The 19,163-nt window shown below is 25.2% G+C and overlaps 9 protein-coding genes across 9 annotated transcripts in view; all 9 read right to left on the bottom strand.

Moving 5' to 3' along the window:
• Window positions 1–91: 91 nt before the first annotated feature.
• Window positions 92–1,176, bottom strand: DICPUDRAFT_151087 (uncharacterized protein; the record flags this gene model as incomplete). The annotated part of the gene is made up of 3 exons (XM_003286978.1): window positions 92–267; window positions 844–1,080; window positions 1,164–1,176. 3 exons carry the CDS (start codon window positions 1,174–1,176, stop codon window positions 92–94), a joined length of 426 nt encoding a protein of 141 aa, XP_003287026.1.
• A 396-nt stretch (window positions 1,177–1,572) lies between these two features.
• DICPUDRAFT_94309 (ubiquitin) lies at window positions 1,573–2,871 on the bottom strand. The gene is made up of 2 exons (XM_003286977.1): window positions 1,988–2,871; window positions 1,573–1,939 (listed from the first exon to the last, which is right to left on the bottom strand). Exons 1-2 carry the CDS (start codon window positions 2,772–2,774, stop codon window positions 1,629–1,631), a joined length of 1,098 nt encoding a protein of 365 aa, XP_003287025.1. The 5' UTR covers window positions 2,775–2,871; the 3' UTR covers window positions 1,573–1,628.
• A 1,209-nt stretch (window positions 2,872–4,080) lies between these two features.
• On the bottom strand, window positions 4,081–5,552 carry DICPUDRAFT_17501 (uncharacterized protein; the record flags this gene model as incomplete). Its single annotated transcript, XM_003286976.1, has 2 exons — window positions 4,081–4,393; window positions 4,465–5,552. Coding segments are annotated over 2 exons (1,401 nt in total), but the record flags the coding sequence as incomplete, so codon positions are not given.
• Window positions 5,553–6,998: 1,446 nt separating this feature from the next.
• Window positions 6,999–10,481, bottom strand: DICPUDRAFT_97580 (uncharacterized protein; the record flags this gene model as incomplete). The annotated part of the gene is made up of 4 exons (XM_003286975.1): window positions 6,999–7,643; window positions 7,710–9,365; window positions 9,434–9,745; window positions 9,816–10,481. 4 exons carry the CDS (start codon window positions 10,479–10,481, stop codon window positions 7,059–7,061), a joined length of 3,219 nt encoding a protein of 1,072 aa, XP_003287023.1. The 3' UTR covers window positions 6,999–7,058.
• Window positions 10,482–11,570: 1,089 nt separating this feature from the next.
• On the bottom strand, window positions 11,571–11,929 carry DICPUDRAFT_151082 (uncharacterized protein; the record flags this gene model as incomplete). Its single annotated transcript, XM_003286974.1, has 2 exons — window positions 11,571–11,859; window positions 11,925–11,929. The coding sequence occupies 2 exons, from the start codon at window positions 11,927–11,929 to the stop codon at window positions 11,571–11,573; spliced, it is 294 nt and encodes a 97-aa protein (XP_003287022.1).
• A 446-nt stretch (window positions 11,930–12,375) lies between these two features.
• DICPUDRAFT_151081 (uncharacterized protein) lies at window positions 12,376–14,371 on the bottom strand (the record flags this gene model as incomplete). Its single annotated transcript, XM_003286973.1, has 2 exons — window positions 12,376–14,165; window positions 14,344–14,371. 2 exons carry the CDS (start codon window positions 14,369–14,371, stop codon window positions 12,376–12,378), a joined length of 1,818 nt encoding a protein of 605 aa, XP_003287021.1.
• A 2,357-nt stretch (window positions 14,372–16,728) lies between these two features.
• DICPUDRAFT_151079 (uncharacterized protein) lies at window positions 16,729–17,738 on the bottom strand (the record flags this gene model as incomplete). Its single annotated transcript, XM_003286972.1, has 2 exons — window positions 16,729–16,961; window positions 17,729–17,738. 2 exons carry the CDS (start codon window positions 17,736–17,738, stop codon window positions 16,729–16,731), a joined length of 243 nt encoding a protein of 80 aa, XP_003287020.1.
• Window positions 17,739–17,808: 70 nt separating this feature from the next.
• Window positions 17,809–18,839, bottom strand: DICPUDRAFT_77895 (uncharacterized protein; the record flags this gene model as incomplete). Its single annotated transcript, XM_003286971.1, has 2 exons — window positions 17,809–18,485; window positions 18,566–18,839. The coding sequence occupies 2 exons, from the start codon at window positions 18,837–18,839 to the stop codon at window positions 17,809–17,811; spliced, it is 951 nt and encodes a 316-aa protein (XP_003287019.1).
• A 53-nt stretch (window positions 18,840–18,892) lies between these two features.
• The window catches only part of DICPUDRAFT_151077 (uncharacterized protein), a gene marked incomplete at both ends in the record, with an annotated part of 1,078 nt that continues 807 nt past the window's right edge, over window positions 18,893–19,163 (bottom strand). The window contains one exon of the mRNA XM_003286970.1: window positions 18,893–19,026. Within this exon, the coding sequence (XP_003287018.1) occupies window positions 18,893–19,026 (134 nt within the window). The remainder of the gene's footprint in view (window positions 19,027–19,163) is intronic.

Here is a 19,163-nt window from a genome sequence, read left to right as displayed (position 1 = left end):
TAGAAAAAATGATTTCTTTTTTATTATAAATGAATTTATTTGTAATGGTATAAAAAAAGTTTTTTTTTCTTTTTTTTTTTTTTCCCAATGTTTATAAACCAACACTACTAACAACTCCACTAACAGTATTTAATAAACCAGAGACAAGTTTTGAGATACCAAGTCCAAGAAGAGCAGATTTGTTGTGTTCAGTGCAGATGTTTTGGTGAGAGTTGTTTAAGGTTTCATTTTTGTTTGATTTGATTGAACCCATGGAAGAAATTGAAGCTAATTAAAATAATTTAAAGTTAATATTTTATTTTTTTATTATTTTTATAAATAATATTTACCAAATAATGACATTTTTAGATTAGTTTTTTAATTAAGATTAATAATATTAATAATTGATGTTTTAATTTAATGAATAAATAAAAAAAAAAAAACCAAATTTATAGAAAAAATCTTAGTTGAAAATATTAATATAATGTTTTAATTAATAGGTTGGTCCTTTTACCAAAACCTAATCTTTAATAAACTGTATAATTCTTACTAAATTTTTATATATTACAAATCTAACCCTTTACAATAAAAATATAATTAATTAATTATTTTTACCCCTATTTATAAAGTTTTATAAAATTTAAAAAATCGATTTTTTAATATTGTTATTAACTTCAAACTATTTTTAGATTTTAAAAATATTTAAAGTTATCTGATTATAAAATTTATTAATTTTTATAAACAATAATTAATAAAAAAAATAAAATCTTTGAAATATTAACAACTAAAGCAACTGATTTTTAAAAGATTTTTTTATTTTATATGTTATTTTTTCTTAATCTTTTCATATTTAGTTACAATTACAACCACCAGTCATATTTGAAAGTTGACTCATTACAAATGCTGTTGTATGAGCAATTCCAATTGCAACCAATTGTTCCAAAGTATAAGAACGACCACTTGGACCTTTGAACATTGGGACACCACTACCACATGAGTTATCACAACTAATAGAATTTGAGCTTTGAGATGATACAGAGGAAGATGATAAAACTTTGGATGATTTTGAAACTGAGCTATTTCCTAATTTTGATAAAGTTGCTAATAATAAAGGATAATTAATATTTTTATATAATTTAATTTAACAATAATAAATTAAGAATAATAAATTAAGAATATATTACCAAAGATTGTCATTTTTTTTAATTTTTGTTTTTAGTTTTTAGTTTTTTAAATAAAATATAATTTTTTAAATATGTAATAATTTTTTATTTCTATTTATACTTTTTTATTAAAAATGAGGATAATAATAAATATCAAAATAGATAGCAATTGATGATGTTATATTTTAATGTTGGTAAAACCAATATGATGACAACAATCATTTTTATTTTCTTTTGGATCATTTGTAAAATATTAAAAGAAGATGTTGTTATCATTTTTTAATTAAAAAAATAATATTATGGTGATACGGTAGCGGGTAATATTAAAAGATAAAATTTTTTGATTGATAAAAGTTTATCTTTAGATAAATCTGTTAATTTTAAATTATAATGAGGAAGAGTAAAAAAATTAAAAAAAAATTTATATTTTGGGGGGGGATGAATAAAAAATGATATTTTTTATTAATAATTTATTTTGGTGATATTTTAAAGACCACCTCTTAATCTGAGAACTAAATGGAGAGTTGATTCTTTTTGAATGTTATAGTCAGAAAGAGTACGACCATCTTCTAATTGTTTACCGGCAAAAATGAGACGTTGTTGATCTGGTGGGATACCTTCCTTGTCTTGAATCTTGGTTTTGACGTTTTCAATGGTATCTGAGCCTTCGACTTCGAGGGTGATGGTTTTACCAGTAAGGGTTTTGACAAAAATTTGCATACCACCTCTTAATCTAAGAACTAAATGGAGAGTTGATTCTTTTTGAATATTGTAGTCAGAAAGAGTACGACCATCTTCTAATTGTTTACCCTAGAGTGGGTGTCCTAATTGGTCTGGTGGGATACCTTCTTTATCTTGAATCTTGGTTTTGACGTTTTCGATGGTATCTGAACCTTCGACTTCGAGGGTGATGGTTTTACCGGTTAAGGTTTTGACGAAAATTTGCATACCACCTCTTAATCTAAGAACTAAATGGAGAGTTGATTCTTTTTGAATATTGTAATCAGAAAGAGTACGACCATCTTCTAATTGTTTACCAGCGAAAATAAGACGTTGTTGGTCTGGTGGGATACCTTCTTTGTCTTGGATTTTGGTTTTAACATTTTCAATGGTATCTGAACCTTCGACTTCGAGGGTGATGGTTTTACCAGTAAGGGTTTTGACAAAAATTTGCATACCACCACGGAGTCTTAAAACTAAATGGAGAGTTGATTCTTTTTGAATGTTGTAGTCAGAGAGAGTACGACCATCTTCTAATTGTTTACCGGCAAAAATGAGACGTTGTTGATCTGGTGGGATACCTTCTTTATCTTGAATCTTGGTTTTGACGTTTTCGATGGTATCTGAGCCTTCGACTTCGAGGGTGATGGTTTTACCAGTAAGGGTTTTGACGAAAATTTGCATACCACCTCTTAATCTAAGAACTAAATGGAGAGTTGATTCTTTTTGAATATTATAGTCAGAAAGAGTACGACCATCTTCTAATTGTTTACCAGCAAAAATGAGACGTTGTTGGTCTGGTGGGATACCTTCTTTGTCTTGGATTTTAGTTTTAACGTTTTCAATGGTATCTGAGCCTTCTACCTCAAGGGTAATGGTCTTACCAGTAAGTGTTTTAACAAAAATTTGCATAATTAAAAAATACTGCTGAATTCAAATATGTATTATACTATTAAAAAAAATAAACTAATATACAAATAACTTTTTTTTTTTTTTTTTATTTGTTGTGAAAAATATATTTTAATGTGAATAAAAAAATTTAAAAAAAAAAAGTTTTTATATTTAAAATTTAATTTAAAAAAAAAAATAAAAAAAAATAAATTAATAATTAAAAAAAAAATAAAATTAAAAAAAAATAAAATTTTTAATTAATTTTTCTAAAATTTTAAAAGTGTATACACTCACCACACAGTCACAATAAAAAGTTTATTTTTAATATTAAGTATTAAAAATAGCTTATATGCACGCCAACACAACACCATTTATATTTATTTATTTTTTTTTTAAGTGATTAAGAAATAAATTAATAATTTATATAGAAATATACAACACTCACACACTATTTTTCGCACACTCACCCACTAACACACATAATACAACTTTACAAATTAAAAAATAAATTTATATCACATTTTTTAAAAAATTACAAAAAAATATAAAAAAAAAAAAAAATTTTATAAATAGAACATCAAAAAATAAAACTTAAATAAATAAAAAAGACGTTTTAAATAAACTGTTATAAATTAAAAAAATAATAAAAAAAAATAAACCTTATTTTTATCTTTTTTTTTTTTTTTATATGCTTTCATTTTAATTATTAAATAAATTAAGTTGTTGTTTTTTTGAAATTTGTTTTTTAGATAAAAGTAATTATTTCTCTTTTAAAATTTCACACAAAACAGGAATGTAAAAAGGGGTTCTTTTTTTTATCATTTATTTTTATATGTGTGATTAAAATACATATTGTTTTTAAAAACTTAAAAATTAAAGAGAGTTTGGTTTACTTTTTTAAATTATAAATTTACTGCTATCAATTTTGTCAAATGATTATAAAAAAATTAAAGTTGAAAATTATAATTTTTTTTTGTGATGTAGTTTTTTTTTTTAGATTTAATTTTAAATATATTACAAAAAAAAATTTTACATTAAAAAATTTGACATATATTTAAATTTCATAAAGAATAATAAATATATTTGTTTGATTAAAAAAAAAAAAATGAATGAAATAATTTTAAATTGGGAATTATAGTTTTTATTATAGGTGCATTAAAATTGTGTGGTTATATTGTTTTAAAAATGAAATATTCATTAAAAAAAAATATTATTAATTATTAATTGAATCATTTGAATCGCTATTATTATTATTATTATTATTATTATTATTAGTATTGTCACTGTTGTTTGGATCGTGTTCATTTTCATCTGGATTACCTTCATGACCAATTCTAAATGCCATTTTATCTAACAATCCTTTTTTAGTACGTAAATAAAACATTAATAAAATACCAATGCCAATAACACCAGCTAAAGCAATCAAAATGTAACTATAGGGTGGTTTTGGTGTATCTGGATAAAAATTGCCAAATAATACTGCTGTGAATAATAAAGCTGAAAATATTGGTAAAATTAAATGATAAAACATATTGAAATCTTGAGGTTGTTTCTTCTTTACATATGGAATGACTGCAATGTTTGTAATGATAAAAACTAAAATCAATGGTATAGTACCAACATAACTAAGATAGCCGTAACTAAAAATGAAAAATGAAAAATTAATAAATATATATATATTTTTTAATGATATGATATTGGTTTTACTTACATTTTCCAAGAGCCAGTTGTATATATACCGAAAAAGGCAATAGTTAAAGATAAACATATAACAATAAAAGTTAAAAATGTTATAATTGCTGCGACTGGAGTTGAGAAACGTTTACTTGTATATGATAATTTTGAAATTAAAGGTGATGCCTCACTTCTACCAATTGAGTAGATAATTCTAAATAGATTATTAAATGCACTTGTGCATACATTAAATGTTGAGCTTATACCGGCTATATCAACAAGAATTGCAAACCAATGAGATACAAATTTTCTGGCTACAGTCTCAGCGGGTGAGCTTATAGAACCAATGTTTAAAATATTTGAAGGACCAATGGCAACGACCATAGCATAAACAGACCAAGTAATATATAGTGAGGTTAATAAAACACTACCGACAACTGCTTTTGGGATATAACTTTTTGGGTTTCTAGATTCTCTTCCAAGTGTTGCAGCTACTTCAAAACCAATAAATACCAATACAGAATAAACCAGACCCCTAGATATACCTGAAATACCACCGCTATAAGGACCAACAGGTGTCAAGGCTAGTGGATAATTACCTTGGTCACCCCCTTTGATGACAACAATCATTGTGAAAACCATAATGATAATCGTTTCGCCCACTACCAACAATAAGCTAAATTTAAGTGCAGGGTTGATTCCAAGATATGCAAATGTACAAATAAATACCAAAACAAATGCTGCCGCTATAATCCAAGGAAAATGAAAATTAGAATTTCTACTTATAACATCGGCTGTGGTAGATGCAAATTGAATAATCGTTTGAACTGATAAGGTTAAATAACCGCACAACATTAACCAACCAGTAATAAAACCCATTTCTTTACCTAAGCCTTCATATACATAAGAGTAAAAAGATGCTGATGTTGATATATATTTTCCGAATGTACTGATAGTTGATGCCATTGATATACAACAAAAGGTAGCTATAATAAGTGTAAATGGTGTACTTGTTCCAGCAGCCTCCGCAATTTGAGGAAATACATAAAGTATACCTGTTGTTGGACCAACGCCAGAAACACTAAATGATATACATTGTGCCAATCCTAATGTATTTTTTTTTAATTCTTTATTATTTCCTGTTTCTATCGGTGTTTCGCTATGTGTCATTTTATTTTTTTTATTTATGCTAGAGTTATCAATAACTATATCTTTGCTACTGCCACTTTTATTTTTTATGAATGATGATAATAATGGTGATTTTATATTATCGTTATTACTATCAAACTCATCCGTGTTATAATAATTACTATTTATACTATTAATATTATTATTATTATAGCTATTATAGTTATTACTAATATTGTCTGTATTACTACTTTGATTTCCTGTAATAATGGAATTATTTATATTGTTTTTATAAATACCATTTTTATTATCACTCATAATTAATTAGTCTTTTTTATTTTTTTATTATACACATAAATAAATTTATTATCGTTTTTATTGGTGTTATTTATTTATTGCTAATTAATCTCTAGCCTAGTAAAAGAGTAATAGATATTCTTTATTTGTAAAAAACAATAATTATTCTTTTACAATGTTAACAATATTTATTCAAAAAATACACAAAAAAATAAAAAATAATAAGTTAAAAAAATTTAAAAAAAATAAAAAAAAAGTTTTTTTTTAAAATTTTTATAATTTCCCACCAGGATAGGAGTTCCCATTTTTGTATGAATAAAATAAAATATTTTATAAAAAAATCAAATGGTATTTTTGGTAATATAACACAAGATAATTTTAAAGATATCAAAATAAAATTTTTTTTTATAGGAATTATAAAATACTTCATTTAAAAAAAATTAAAAAGAAACTATTATATTTTACCAAATAAATGTAAATAATAATATTATATAAATGGACAACAGATTAAAAAAAATCATGAAGATAAGTTTTAGTGATCAACTACCCAATCCCCCTTAATTTTTAAATCTAAATTAAAAAATAAACTCAATATATTTATTTATGTGGTTGTTTTTAATTTTATAAATTTTTTTTTTGGGTTTTATTATACCTATACCAGTTTGCACATTACATATAAGTTGTGCACTGTAAGATCAATTCGTCTTATTTAGTTTTTTTTTTTAAAAAAATGAGAGTAATAGAGAACTTTTTCAGATTAGAATGTTTTATCCATCCACAATTTAAATTGGGGATGTAAAAATCTTCGGGAAGATAAAATTTTTCTTATAATGTCGAGTGTGAGGATCGAACTCACGACCTTAGGATTATGAGACCTACGCTCGTACCAACTGAGCTAACCCGACAGGGATAGATTTTTGTAATAAAGTGCACTATGCACAAATAAGGCGTGAGGTGACCAACTTAGCAAAAGGGAAATTTCTTAATTTATACTATTAATTTGAACTCCTACTTTATATGTTCAAACCTTATGGGGATCATATACTACATTTTTTGGTTTGTTTTTTCTTCTTGGCGATTTTTTAAATTTTAAATTTTATATACTTATTTACTTTTATAAATATAAACATATTAATTTTTATTTTTATAATTTAAATTCTGTTGAAAAATAGTTAAATTTTATTATTTTTTTATTTTTATTTATTTTTAATCTAAAAATAAAGAAATTAAATTACTTTCTAAAGGAAAAGATTGAGAGATTAATTGCTGGAGCTCTTTTAATTCAGACATTTTTTTTAAAAATACATAATGAAGAGCTAGTTCTTGATAAGCAGTATTTGGTTCCAAAGTAGTGGCCAATTTAAAAGCTTTTTCGGCGACTGTAAAATCGTTTTTACTTTGAGCCTTTTGACCGATTTCAATACACATTTTACCTAAAGAAGCAGGGGAAACCTCTTCACCAGTATTTTCATTTGTAACGGATTGACCCGATTTTAGTGCATCAGAAATTAATGGTACCATTTCAAGACTTGATTCTAGAGCATCATTGTTAATACAAATCAAAAATTTGAGGAAATTTGAGATACCGCCATTTAGCTGTAAACATTCTTTTGGATGACCCCTAACTGTTAAAAATTTAGCCATTAAATAATGATATTTTGGATCTACCATACTTGCACATTTCATTGCCAATTCAAATGCTTCCATTTGTGCTAAAATGAAAAATTTTAATAAATAATGGGTTAATGGTAAACAATAAAATTTATTATTGCAATCTAATAAAATTAATCCCTAATAAATAAATAATAGATTATTAATAAACTATTTTTTTTATAATTAAAAATTATATATACTTACTTCATTGTTAATTTCTAATAAATTTATTAAACCTGAAGGTTTAAAATTTGGTAATAATGAAAAGGTTTGATTTGGTTTTGAAGTTGACAAAGAACCAGATGATGGATCATAAAGATCATCAGGGAAAACTACACCAGTTGAAGAGGATAATACCATTGGACAACTTTCATCTTTGTGGGGGAAAAGACACTGAATATCATTTGGAGTTGAAAAGAATAAAGTATTATTGTGCCAAATTGCAGAGATTAAAGAAATTGGCCATCTGCAAAGCATATGGAAAGTTGGACGTAATTTGAAAACACAAAAATAATGAGTATAAGCGATTACACAATGGGTTTGATTTTGATCCCAATAGATTTTTAATGGTGGTGGTAATGATTCACCGATTGGTTGCAAGGTCCACCAATCCAAGAGTCTAAATGATTTTGATTCGACCTCTTCACCTATTGTAATAATAGATGGTTCTGTTAAACCACCGCTACTATTACTACCACCGCCACTATTTTGGTTCATCAATGAGTTGGATGATAATGATGAAGAATTTGAAGAGATTGGTGATGAAACATTCGAACCTGCACCTAATGGATTTGATTGTTGAGTTTGGCCATCTCCTGGGGATTGTTCCTTTAAATCTTTAAAATAAACACCCAACATTAAACCACCTGATATTTTATCTTCATTTGGATTTAAAAATAACTCTTGAGTTGCACCTGGACCACTGCTAGTAAACTCCTTGGTTTTTAATAAAATTTTACATATCACTTGTTCTTCTTTTTTGGTAGTTTTGATAACTGGAAGAAAAGTTGTTTTCTTTTTTTTAATTGGATCGATAGTTTCTAATTGTTTCTCAAGTTTACCAAACTTCTCTTTACCATCACTTCCTTTGCCACTCCAAGCAATATCTAATGCGCTACCCTTTTCTAATACTTTCCATGATGATATTTCAATAATTTGATAATTACCACTGCCAACAGAGAGAATTGATAAATATTTACCACTTGGACTAATATCTAATTTATAATTTTCATTTAATGCTAATTGAATTGATGTTTGAACTTTTTCGCTGGATAGTACATTGGTAAGAGATGAATGATAAAGGTAGCCATTATGTGGATAATAGACTGTGTGGTCGTTTGTGGTTGCATTAAAAGTTGTAACAGCCATTGGTATTGATGATGCAGAAGTTGATACAATATAAATACTCTTATTTATCCAACATAAAAGTAATGATGGATTAAGTGGATGTTGAACTACTTTATAAAGTTTTGATTTATCTTTTTTACTTGGGTTTAAAAGTTGATCTAAATCTATGCTGAACTCTCTAGAAACACCATTTCTTGAAAAGAATGAAACCTGTGCTGGATTTTTCATACTTAATAATAAATCTTGATTAAATCTTGGATGATAAAATGCTTCGATAGAGAAAAATTCTTTTTTACCACAATTGATTTTTGTTAGTTCTTTTAAAGTTGTCAAATCATAAATAATAATATGTCTATCGCTAGTTAATGCCATAATTTGTCCAGTGACATAATCATAACTTAGATCTAAAATTTCATGAACTTTTGAAAATTGAGTTGCCAATGTACCAGTTTTAACATTCCAAACACAAACATATCCATCTGTGCCACCAGATACTAAAAATTCACCTTCCATCTATAAAAAAAAATTAATATTTAAATTTATAATATAAAAACCAATTTAATATTTTAAAATATACATACTTCAATAGCCTTTAATTTAACAATTTGACCTTTTGGATGACCATTCAATTGTTTTTCAAGTTCCCATTTTTCAGTATTCCAAAGTCTTATAACTGAATCTGGTCCACCAAATGCTACCAATGGTGAGTTTGAAAAAAATTCGACTGATGTTGGAGCTTTAGTTTCAAATGGTGGAATTTTAACTTCTTTTAATCTTTGTGAGTGATAATTTATAAATACAATTCTATTCTCTGCAATAACAACAACATAGTCGTCAATACCAACTGATGTTATTTGTTTATTTAAATTTAATAATTTATTTTGAGACATTTTCTAATTTTTATATAAAAAATTTTAAAATTAATAAATTATTAAAATATTATTTTTTATTTTAAATACTTACTGGTTTTTTATCTTTACATGATCTTGTATGTTTATCATAAAAATAAACAAATTTAATTTGACCCAATTTATCTGAATTAATATCATAGTTATTAGTTGTAGAATTTTGATTATCTAAACTATTTGAGGAATTTGGTGATAATTTTACAGTGTTAGTTGGTGAACGATGCATAGTTTGATTATTATTATTTAAAACTTGTAATGATGGTATTGATGGCGATTGATTAGTAATCTGTGATGTGGATGATGCTGCTGATGGCTGTGATTGCGATTGAACAGGTGATGTACCAGTGACACTTAAACTTCTACCATCAGAAGAACCAGTACTACCAATAAATGAAATATTATTATTGTTATTAGTTGGACTATTTGAATTGGAACCAACTGAACCATTACCATTTAATGATGATAATGTTGGTACTTTTTTAATTATAGTTTGCTGTTCTCTTTTCTCTTCGCCATGTTGTGAAATTGAAAAATTTAATATTTTTTCATTGTTTTCATAATTTTGAATTACAATATTGCTATCAGAATCTGCATATACTATCCATGGATTGATTGGATGTATGTCTATTGGTGTATAGTTGGTATTTATATGAATACCTTTACTTTTAAATATAACATAACTATTAATACTTTCACTAAAAATTGGTATTGTTGATGACATTTTTTTAAAATAAAAAATATAAAAAAAAATATAAACTATTTAATAAAATACTATTATTACAAATAAAAAATTTAAAAAATAAACTAATAATACAAAAAATAAATAAACTAATGACTTTTTAAAAAAAAAAAAAAATTATGATTGTTTGTGGAGGTATTTTTAAAAAAATCAAAAAAAAAAAAATCAAAAAAAAAAAATTTTTAAAAAAAAAAATAAAAATTTTTTAAAAAAAAAAAAATAAAAATGATTTTTTTAGGTTTATGTTTGTTTATCTTTATTGTTATTTTTTTTAATTTTATTTTATACACAAATTTTTACTACTTTATTATATTATTATTAGTAGGTTTGATTATGGAAACTGTGGAAATACCATTTGATAACGCAATCAAAAAAAAATATTTAAAGTTATTAACTGGAGAGACAAATGAATTATTAATGGTTTTTATTTATTATAATTAAAAATACACGATTTATATGAAGGATTTTTTCGATCCTAAATTTTAGGAAAAAGGATTTTCATTAGAAAATATAAGATCAATCCTAGTTTTAAGATAATTAAAAGCAAATGCTTTAAATTAATCAGTAAAATTTATTTAATGTTTTTTTTATAAAGTTTTTAAAGAAAATATTCTAAACTGTTGATATTTGGTAATGATTTGATGCTGATGATGTAATAATCTTCGAATACTATTATATATATATATATATAATATTAAAAGATAAGACATATAAATTATAAAACCTTCATACCTAAACTGTTTGCAAATAAATTAAAGACTCTTTTGAAATGTAAATTAAAAACCTTTATACAAATATTAAATCTGTGATTAATACCTTTATTTACAGTGCCCGAGGAAAATATGTAGACCCCCCACCGATTTTAAATTTATATATTGAAAAAAGATATTTAGATTATAATATTTAAATATAATGTAAGGCTAATAAATTAACTTCATTTTATAAAGATTCATTTAAAACCCTTTAAATTAAAATAAAAAAAAAAAAATTATATGTTTACAATATTTATCTCTTTTTTTTAATTTTAAAATTTTTTTTTTTTTTATTTTTAATTTTTTTTATTTTTTGATTTTAACAAATGAATTTACCTAATTTTTTGAATGTTCCCCATGAGCCTACGTTTCTAACTAACCAGTCTAATCTGGTGTGGCCAGTTGTTGAATAATACCAAACCACTGTTAATTTTACATTCTTCAGCTCACCATTCAAAAATTTGAAACATAATAAAAGTTCATCTCTTTCATGAATCTTTTTTTCTCTTCTAAAACGTTGATGGTCATTGATTGAACCTGTTTGTTCATATCTTTGAATTGTTTTTGCCACTTTTGTTTTGTGGACACCCAATTTTTTTGCAATTTTACTATTTAAGTAATGGTCTCTGATTTTGTATGATAATATTGAGTTCTTCGAAGTTCATCACTTAACCTCATTTTGTTTATTTTCTAGAAATTATTTTTGCAATATTTTCAGTTTGTAAAAATTTAAAATGATATAAAAAAAATTTTAAAATTTCAAAAATTAAAAAAAAGAGATAAAAATTTAAATTTATTTTTTTAAATTTTTTTTTTTACCCATATTTCCCACACTTTTTTTATTACCATTATTTATTATTTTTAGGCTGTGTCAATACTTATTAAAAAAAACTATCCAAACTAATCAATTTATAACACATATATAAAAATATCAGGGGGTCTACATATTTTCCTCGGGCACTGTAAATAATTGTAAAACAACAATACTTAATAATGCACTAAATAAACAATAATTAAATTTTTTTTAAAACAATAATTTTTTTCGAAACGAATTTTTTTTATTTTTATCCTTTATTCGATTTTATTCTTGAATAAACCGCAATCCTCTAGTTCGGTTCGGAGCTTTAATCTGCTTTAGCTAACTTTGACTTCTTCTTTCTTTTTGGAGACCCATCTTCTGAATTTGACTTATCTTTTGAGCTTGATTCGCTCTCTGAATCTGATGACACAGTTTTTTTATTAATCTTACTTACTTTCTTCGTGGAGTTTTTGGTTGATTTCTGCCTTTTTTGCAACTCTTCTAAATCTGGTTCATCACTTAAATCGGATAAAGCCGCTTTTTCAACAGTCGACCTTTTCTTGTTTTCCGACTTATTCTTCGAAGTCGTTGTTGTAGTAGTTGTAGTCTTCTCCTTTGGTAAATTTTTCTTATTTTTTCGCTCATCTTCCGAATTTAAGTTGTTTGGTTCGCCATCAGGACTTGCTTCCTTACCTATTGATAATTCGAGGTTTTTTTCATTTGTTATTGTTTCTGGATTTCTTAGAACTTCAATTTGGTATAACCCTAGCAGTATTTCTTTTTCTTCAGTTGTACTTACACATTCTTTTATACGATTAAGCCAATAGAAAGCCCTGTCCAAGTTATAAATATCTTCACCCTCCTTATCATCTGGATCTATCCCGTATTTTTTTTCAATCTTCACCATTTTTTTATATAACTCTTGACCTTCTGGATTTACTTTTTCTTGATTTAAAAAGCCAATGACACTATAATCATCTTCAGACATTCCTACTTTAGAGAGTTCGTCAAAAAATTTTTCAGCTTGCTCTAGACGGGCTGCTTTTTTTACTGGATCCATTCTATCAAGAGCCAAATACTTCGTTCGACTCGAAAATACTCGAACAAGTGCGGCTTTCCATTCTATCCCTCCATATTCAAGCTCTCCTGATTGGTCTAAATGATGTAAGGCAACCATTTTATGAAGGGCTACCTGAGCGTTTATAGGAATACCTCCATGCTCTTTAGGGACAAATTGAAAATGCCCATAAAGAACTCCATAACCTATCGATGAATGATATCTAATAGCCTCGAAATGCTCCTCAGTATTTCCTTGTTCAACGATACTATTTTTGAAGGCTCCACTATCATTAATCTCGAATAAATCACAAAATGCATGGTATCCTTTTAGTGTATAACCATCTTCATCTTTTACGATTCTATAATTAATTAAGTTGGGGAAGTAATAGGTACATTCTTTTATATGGTTTTTAAATACCATAAAAACAAAACCGATAGGAAGGGGCGTTTGATTATCAATCAGAATGGGGTTATCATCATAAATGCTTATTTCTTTAAAAGCTCCCTTTTTATCCCTAATACCTTTTACAAGATGATTTCGGATGTGTCGATTGTAAAAGCTAACCTGTGGACTATAATTTTCTCTATCTGCGTTGGAATTTTTATCCCCATCCGCATAGTCAATCAAATGTCCGCGATCAAATTCTAAAATGCTACCATCATCGGTCTTATATTTATATTTATATGTGTCCAATGGAAATTCCCGAGATCCCTTGTAAGCCTCTGTAGATGTATGGGCAAAGCCTTCTTTCCTACGGGTATCCCCTGAGACGAGGTAGTTCACTTTCTTAGTATCATGTGTGTTATAAAGAGTCATATTAGAGGCTTGAGGTAAATGAGTATGCTTTCTTTGATTGAGAATAGATAATCCTGTTGCATTCTTTATATAGATTTGCCCAACCTGCAGAAGAGGTAGCTCTTCTGCCCCTAATTCTCCTATTTTTTTTGCTGGCTCGGATAATTGGGAGTGAAAAGAGGCAACATGATATGAAGAAAGATGTTTTATTTGCTCATTTTGATCCGTTGTACTTGGCTCTTGCTCTTCGTCTTCAAGTTCTATAACTATCGTACTACGCGCAGAATAATCTTTTTTTGTATCCTTTTTTTCCATACACATATCTGAACCGTTATCAATAACGATTTTGATAATATATAATTAAATTAAAATTTTAATGTTAATAAATATTATTTTTTAAAAAAAAATTATATTTGTCTAAAATATATTTTAACATACCCAAAGCTTGAACATCTTTACATTCCATTTTATTTGTATATATATTTATTTGATTTTAAAAGTAATTAATGAAAAAAAATAAAAATTAATTTATATAAAAAAAAAAAAAAAAAAAAAAAGAGAGAAAATGGAAATTGGTGTCGTATTTTAAAAAGTATAATATTTAATAAAAAAATAGAATAAAAAAAAAAGAAATATAAATACAAAAAAAGATAAAAATATTAAAAAAAAAATTATATAAAATATTTTTAATTTTATTTTTGAAATTTTTGAAATTTTTTTTAATTTTTTTATTTTTGAAATTTTTTAAAAAGTCAATTTTTATTTATTTTTCAAGTTTTACAAAAACATAAACGTTTCATATAAATTTTATTTTTTTGAAAAATTATTTGTTTCCAATAAATTTTTGAACAATTTTATTTTGTTTCCAATAAATTTTTTGTAATTTTACTGTTATAGACGAATTTCTGACTGAATATCATTTACTTGATGCAGTTTTTTTTATTATTTTATATTTAATGGAGATTACTTTAATCAGAAATTCACAACTGATTTAGAATATCACCGAGTTGAAGAAACTGCTTTAAGGTTTTTGGTAGTTAATAACATTTAAACCTTCATATATTTGGTGTGAGGGTTTTATCATACCTATAATTGGTTAATTGAAAAAATCAGTAAATTCTAATTCAGTTGTTCCATAGGGAATAACTTGTGAATCTAATGTTTCATTTATTGTAAAAAATTAGAGTAAAAATTAAAATTAAACTCATCATTTTAAATCTTTAAATGGGGAATCTGATCATTTGGTGATTTTATAAAAAGAAACTATTGTTTATTATTTTTATTTTCAATTGTAATTATTCGAATGTTTTTATTTTATTTAATAAAGATTTTGGTATTGGGTGTTTATAACAATAAGGTAATGATATTGGAGTAACAGATTGTGGAATAGTAGCTGGGTCTATTGGTTGATCAAATCCTTTTCTAATTATATAATGCTAACTCTAAATGTTCCACGTTTGGTGGTATTACTTGTGGCTCTAATGTGTGGCTATATTCATGTAAAATGAGTTCAGTTATTGATGGTGGAAGTACAGTGCCCGGATTATATATTTAGACTAGGGGTTCGAAAAAAAAAAAATAGTCCTGCCAACCGCACCCCCACAGCGCACCTATTTCAACCTTTTTTAAAACTATGTGTGCTATAAAAAATCAAAAAAAAAAACTAAAAATAGAGGAAAAATTGAAAAAATTCATATAAAAAATATTGATTGAAAAATTTTTTAAGTTATTTTTTATTTATTATTTTTATTTAATTTTAGATATATTATTATATTCATTATAGACAGAATTATTAACAATATTTACCCTTGAAACTTTTGCCCATTCTCTTAAAGTACGCATTTCTTTTGTCCACACTTTCTTTTAAATACCTTTGGATTTCTAAATACTTTGAAATATATAGGTGTCTCTTTTTTGTCTTTTATGTTCATTTCGATTAACATATCGTCTTGATTGCATAGATGGTGACCTTTTGTTGGTTTTCTATTCTTTGCCAATTTGATCAGGAATTTCATCTTGACTTTGATTTTCTATTTGTTCCTTCCATTGATTATATTTTGTTATTAATATTAAAAAATTTTAATATATTTATTATTTATTAATGTAATTATTTATTAATGTAATTATTTATTTCTTATATTTTTATATATATTAATAAATTTTGATATTGATAAATAAATAAAAATGTAGAAGTTTTTATAGAAATTTTTTTTTTATTAATTATGAACTGCTGTTTTGTAATAAAATATTTTTAAAAATCCGCTTTACAATTTTAATGTATATTAATATAACAATATAGATATTATTTTTATTATAAAAAAAATTTGAAAAAAATTTGAAAAATATTTTTTTTAAAAAAAAAAAGGAGATATTTTAATTGATAATGATTTAACGGTTTTTTTATTGATTTTTAAACACCTTTTAAATTATTAACTATTTCTAATTTTTTTTTTACTATAAATAACTAAAAAAAAAAAAAAATAACCTGGAACTATGCAATTGACTATAAAAAGGGCCTATTAGACCCAAAACTAAAAAACCCTGTTTTTCTAAAAATAACCTATTTTCGAACCCCTAATTTAGACCCCCCCAACTTTTTTAAAATGGAAATGATAATTATTGAATTAATAGATCATATTTAATATTTATATAATGACCTCTAAAATAAATCATATTACAAGATATTAGTTTATTTGCTAAAAATTAAAATAAAAAAAAAAAAAAAATAGGGTCTTAATATTTAATCCGTTTTTTCAATTTCAAAAATTTTTTTTGTTTTTTATTTGTTTTTTTTTACAATTATATATAAATGATTATTATTATTTAATATTTAGTATACCCTCCATAAGCTTTTAATATGGCATCCATTCGGTCAGGGAGTGATTCATATAATGATTTTATAATTGATTTTTCTTTTGAATGAAATGCATCTTGACATACCTGAACTTGGTCTTGTGATGGGTTACGAAACATCTTTTTTGATACCCTTTTATTAATAATTGACCAAAGATTTTTAATTATGTCAATATCTAGACTGTAGGGTGGTAATGGATAAACTTGTATATTATTTTCTTCTAAATATTGTTTCACTATCTTTGCTGTATGCGAACTACAGTTGTCATGAAATGATTGGAAACCTCTTAGGCACTTTATTTATATCTGCATTTTATTATAAATTTAGTTGTGTATAGTTTTTTATAATATCAAGATATTGTTTAATTCAAAATCCATTTGATAAATGAATAAATAAATTGGGACATAATAAAGAAAATTTCCCCAAAATATTTAATTAACCCCACCCTTTCTAACATTTGTCTTGATACGTGATTCTAGTAAAACATTAGTTTCATAAGCCCAAGAAATATGATTTAATTTATAATTATTTATTACATAAAGATGAACATGAAATATAAATTAAAAAAAAAATATATAAAATTTAAAAAAAAAAAAAAAAAAAAAATAAGAAAAGACAATGTTTTGTTTGTAATATCTTTATTTAAAATATTTTATCAATTATATATATATGAGAATGTAGAAAGTATTTATATATATGTGATTGGGCTTTAAAATAAAAAAATTAATTTTTTTTTTGATTTTGATTTGAGGATGGACTTTTTGGGACTAAGTTAACTTCTCTGATGCTATGTATGAAAATTTGTTTAAATTCTTCAAACTTCATGTGTTTTGATGTAATTGACATATAAAATGAATAGATATTGATGATATAATACTTGATTAAACATGAAACAGCAAATATTCTCCAATTTTTAACATATCCATGAATACCACCCGAATATAGATATCTGTTGTGAATATCTATTACATTGAACCATTTTTTATAAAAATCTGATACTAATGGAGGAGACGTTCTTAGAGATTGGGAAAGGTCTTTCAAAAGTGAATCTAATTCAAAGTTTTCATTTTCATAAAGTCTAAAATGTAACCTTCACATGTTAACTGGGCAGGAGCTGGTAAATTAAAATCTTGATGCAAGTTTTTGAGTTTAACCAATGAAAATGATTTTAAAGTATCTTTTTGAATTGCTTCTGATAATAATGAGTACGAATTGGGGTTGGTTGAATGAGATAATGGATCTATACCACAAATTGATATAACCATTCTCCTATTACTACTTGATCTTGAAACTCCCAAACCTAAACATAATTTCTTTAAAGTTGAATCATTTAATTTATAAAGGTCCACTGCATCATTAATATTATAACCTTTACTTGGATTAACTTCACGATTTTGAGTTTTAAAACCAGTTGTTGCAATTGATTTAAATGTAGGAACTTTTTCGTCTCTTTCATCAATTTTACAGACTTTATAATAACCATCAAGTTCTATTGCAATCCAACTTTTATCATCTTTTAATGTATCTTTGAGCAATGTGTTAATGTTGCTACTTGAGGAATCTGAAATTGTTGCCAACCAACCTTTATTTACTATATGATTTAAATTATCTTTGGAAAAAAATGCACTATCGCCAACTAAGTGAAATTTAAAATCTTTATACGTTCCTAATACGTGATCAACACTACTTGAGGGATTTATTTCATTATCTAGCTTGTTTAAAAACTCTATAATATATGGATTTTAAAAGACCCTCTTTTTGGTGATGATTCTGGGCTTTTTTTAGGGGATGACAAATGATGAATACGTTCTAAAAAGGTTCCAACCATATAACTTAAAAGACCATTTGCATGAGGTTTACGAGGTATACATATAATTGGAGATTTATTATTATCTTGAATATATTTCTCTTTTGAATCTGAATTTAGGATATATTTATATATATTTTCGTCAAGGGTGCAAACTTTAATTCCTTCTACCAAATAATAACTAATATCACTCATTTCACCTGCAATTCTTTTAATTTGATCATCTGTAAATTTGGTTGTTGATTGAACCAAAAAAAATCTGTTTCTTTTCATTTTTGTATTACTATGGTTTATTATTTCCATAATTGTTTTAAAAACACCCAAATCTAACATTTAGGTAATAGACCAATATTCAAAAAGCTCTTCTTTGGTAATCCTTGAAATAGGCTTAAATTTATACTTTTTGGAACCTCCTTCAAATTCTCTTTTATAAATCTCTTCTTTTTCTGAGTTGATTTTACTTAAATTAAGATTTGTTAGCTCCAAAAAACTATTTACAAATTTTTTATTGAAAAACAAACTAATTACCTCTTCTAATGATATTCCATAATATTTATTTTCAGGTCTTGCGTACGTATCACCTATCAACCAAAAAGA

This window comes from Dictyostelium purpureum (genome assembly GCF_000190715.1).
Source record: "Dictyostelium purpureum unplaced genomic scaffold DICPUscaffold_86, whole genome shotgun sequence".
NCBI lineage: Eukaryota > Evosea > Eumycetozoa > Dictyosteliales > Dictyosteliaceae > Dictyostelium > Dictyostelium purpureum.
Note: the sequence above shows the minus strand (reverse complement) of the source record. Positions and strands in the feature narration are given on the sequence as shown.

Coding starts and splice junctions, on each gene's coding strand:
- DICPUDRAFT_94309 (XM_003286977.1), bottom strand. CDS start 2,774: ATGCAAATTTTTGTTAAAACACTTACTGGTAAGACCATTACCCTTGAG. Junction 1,940..1,987: donor CAAGATTCAAGATAAAGAAG/GTATCCCACCAG, acceptor GTAAACAATTAG/AAGATGGTCGTACTCTTTCT.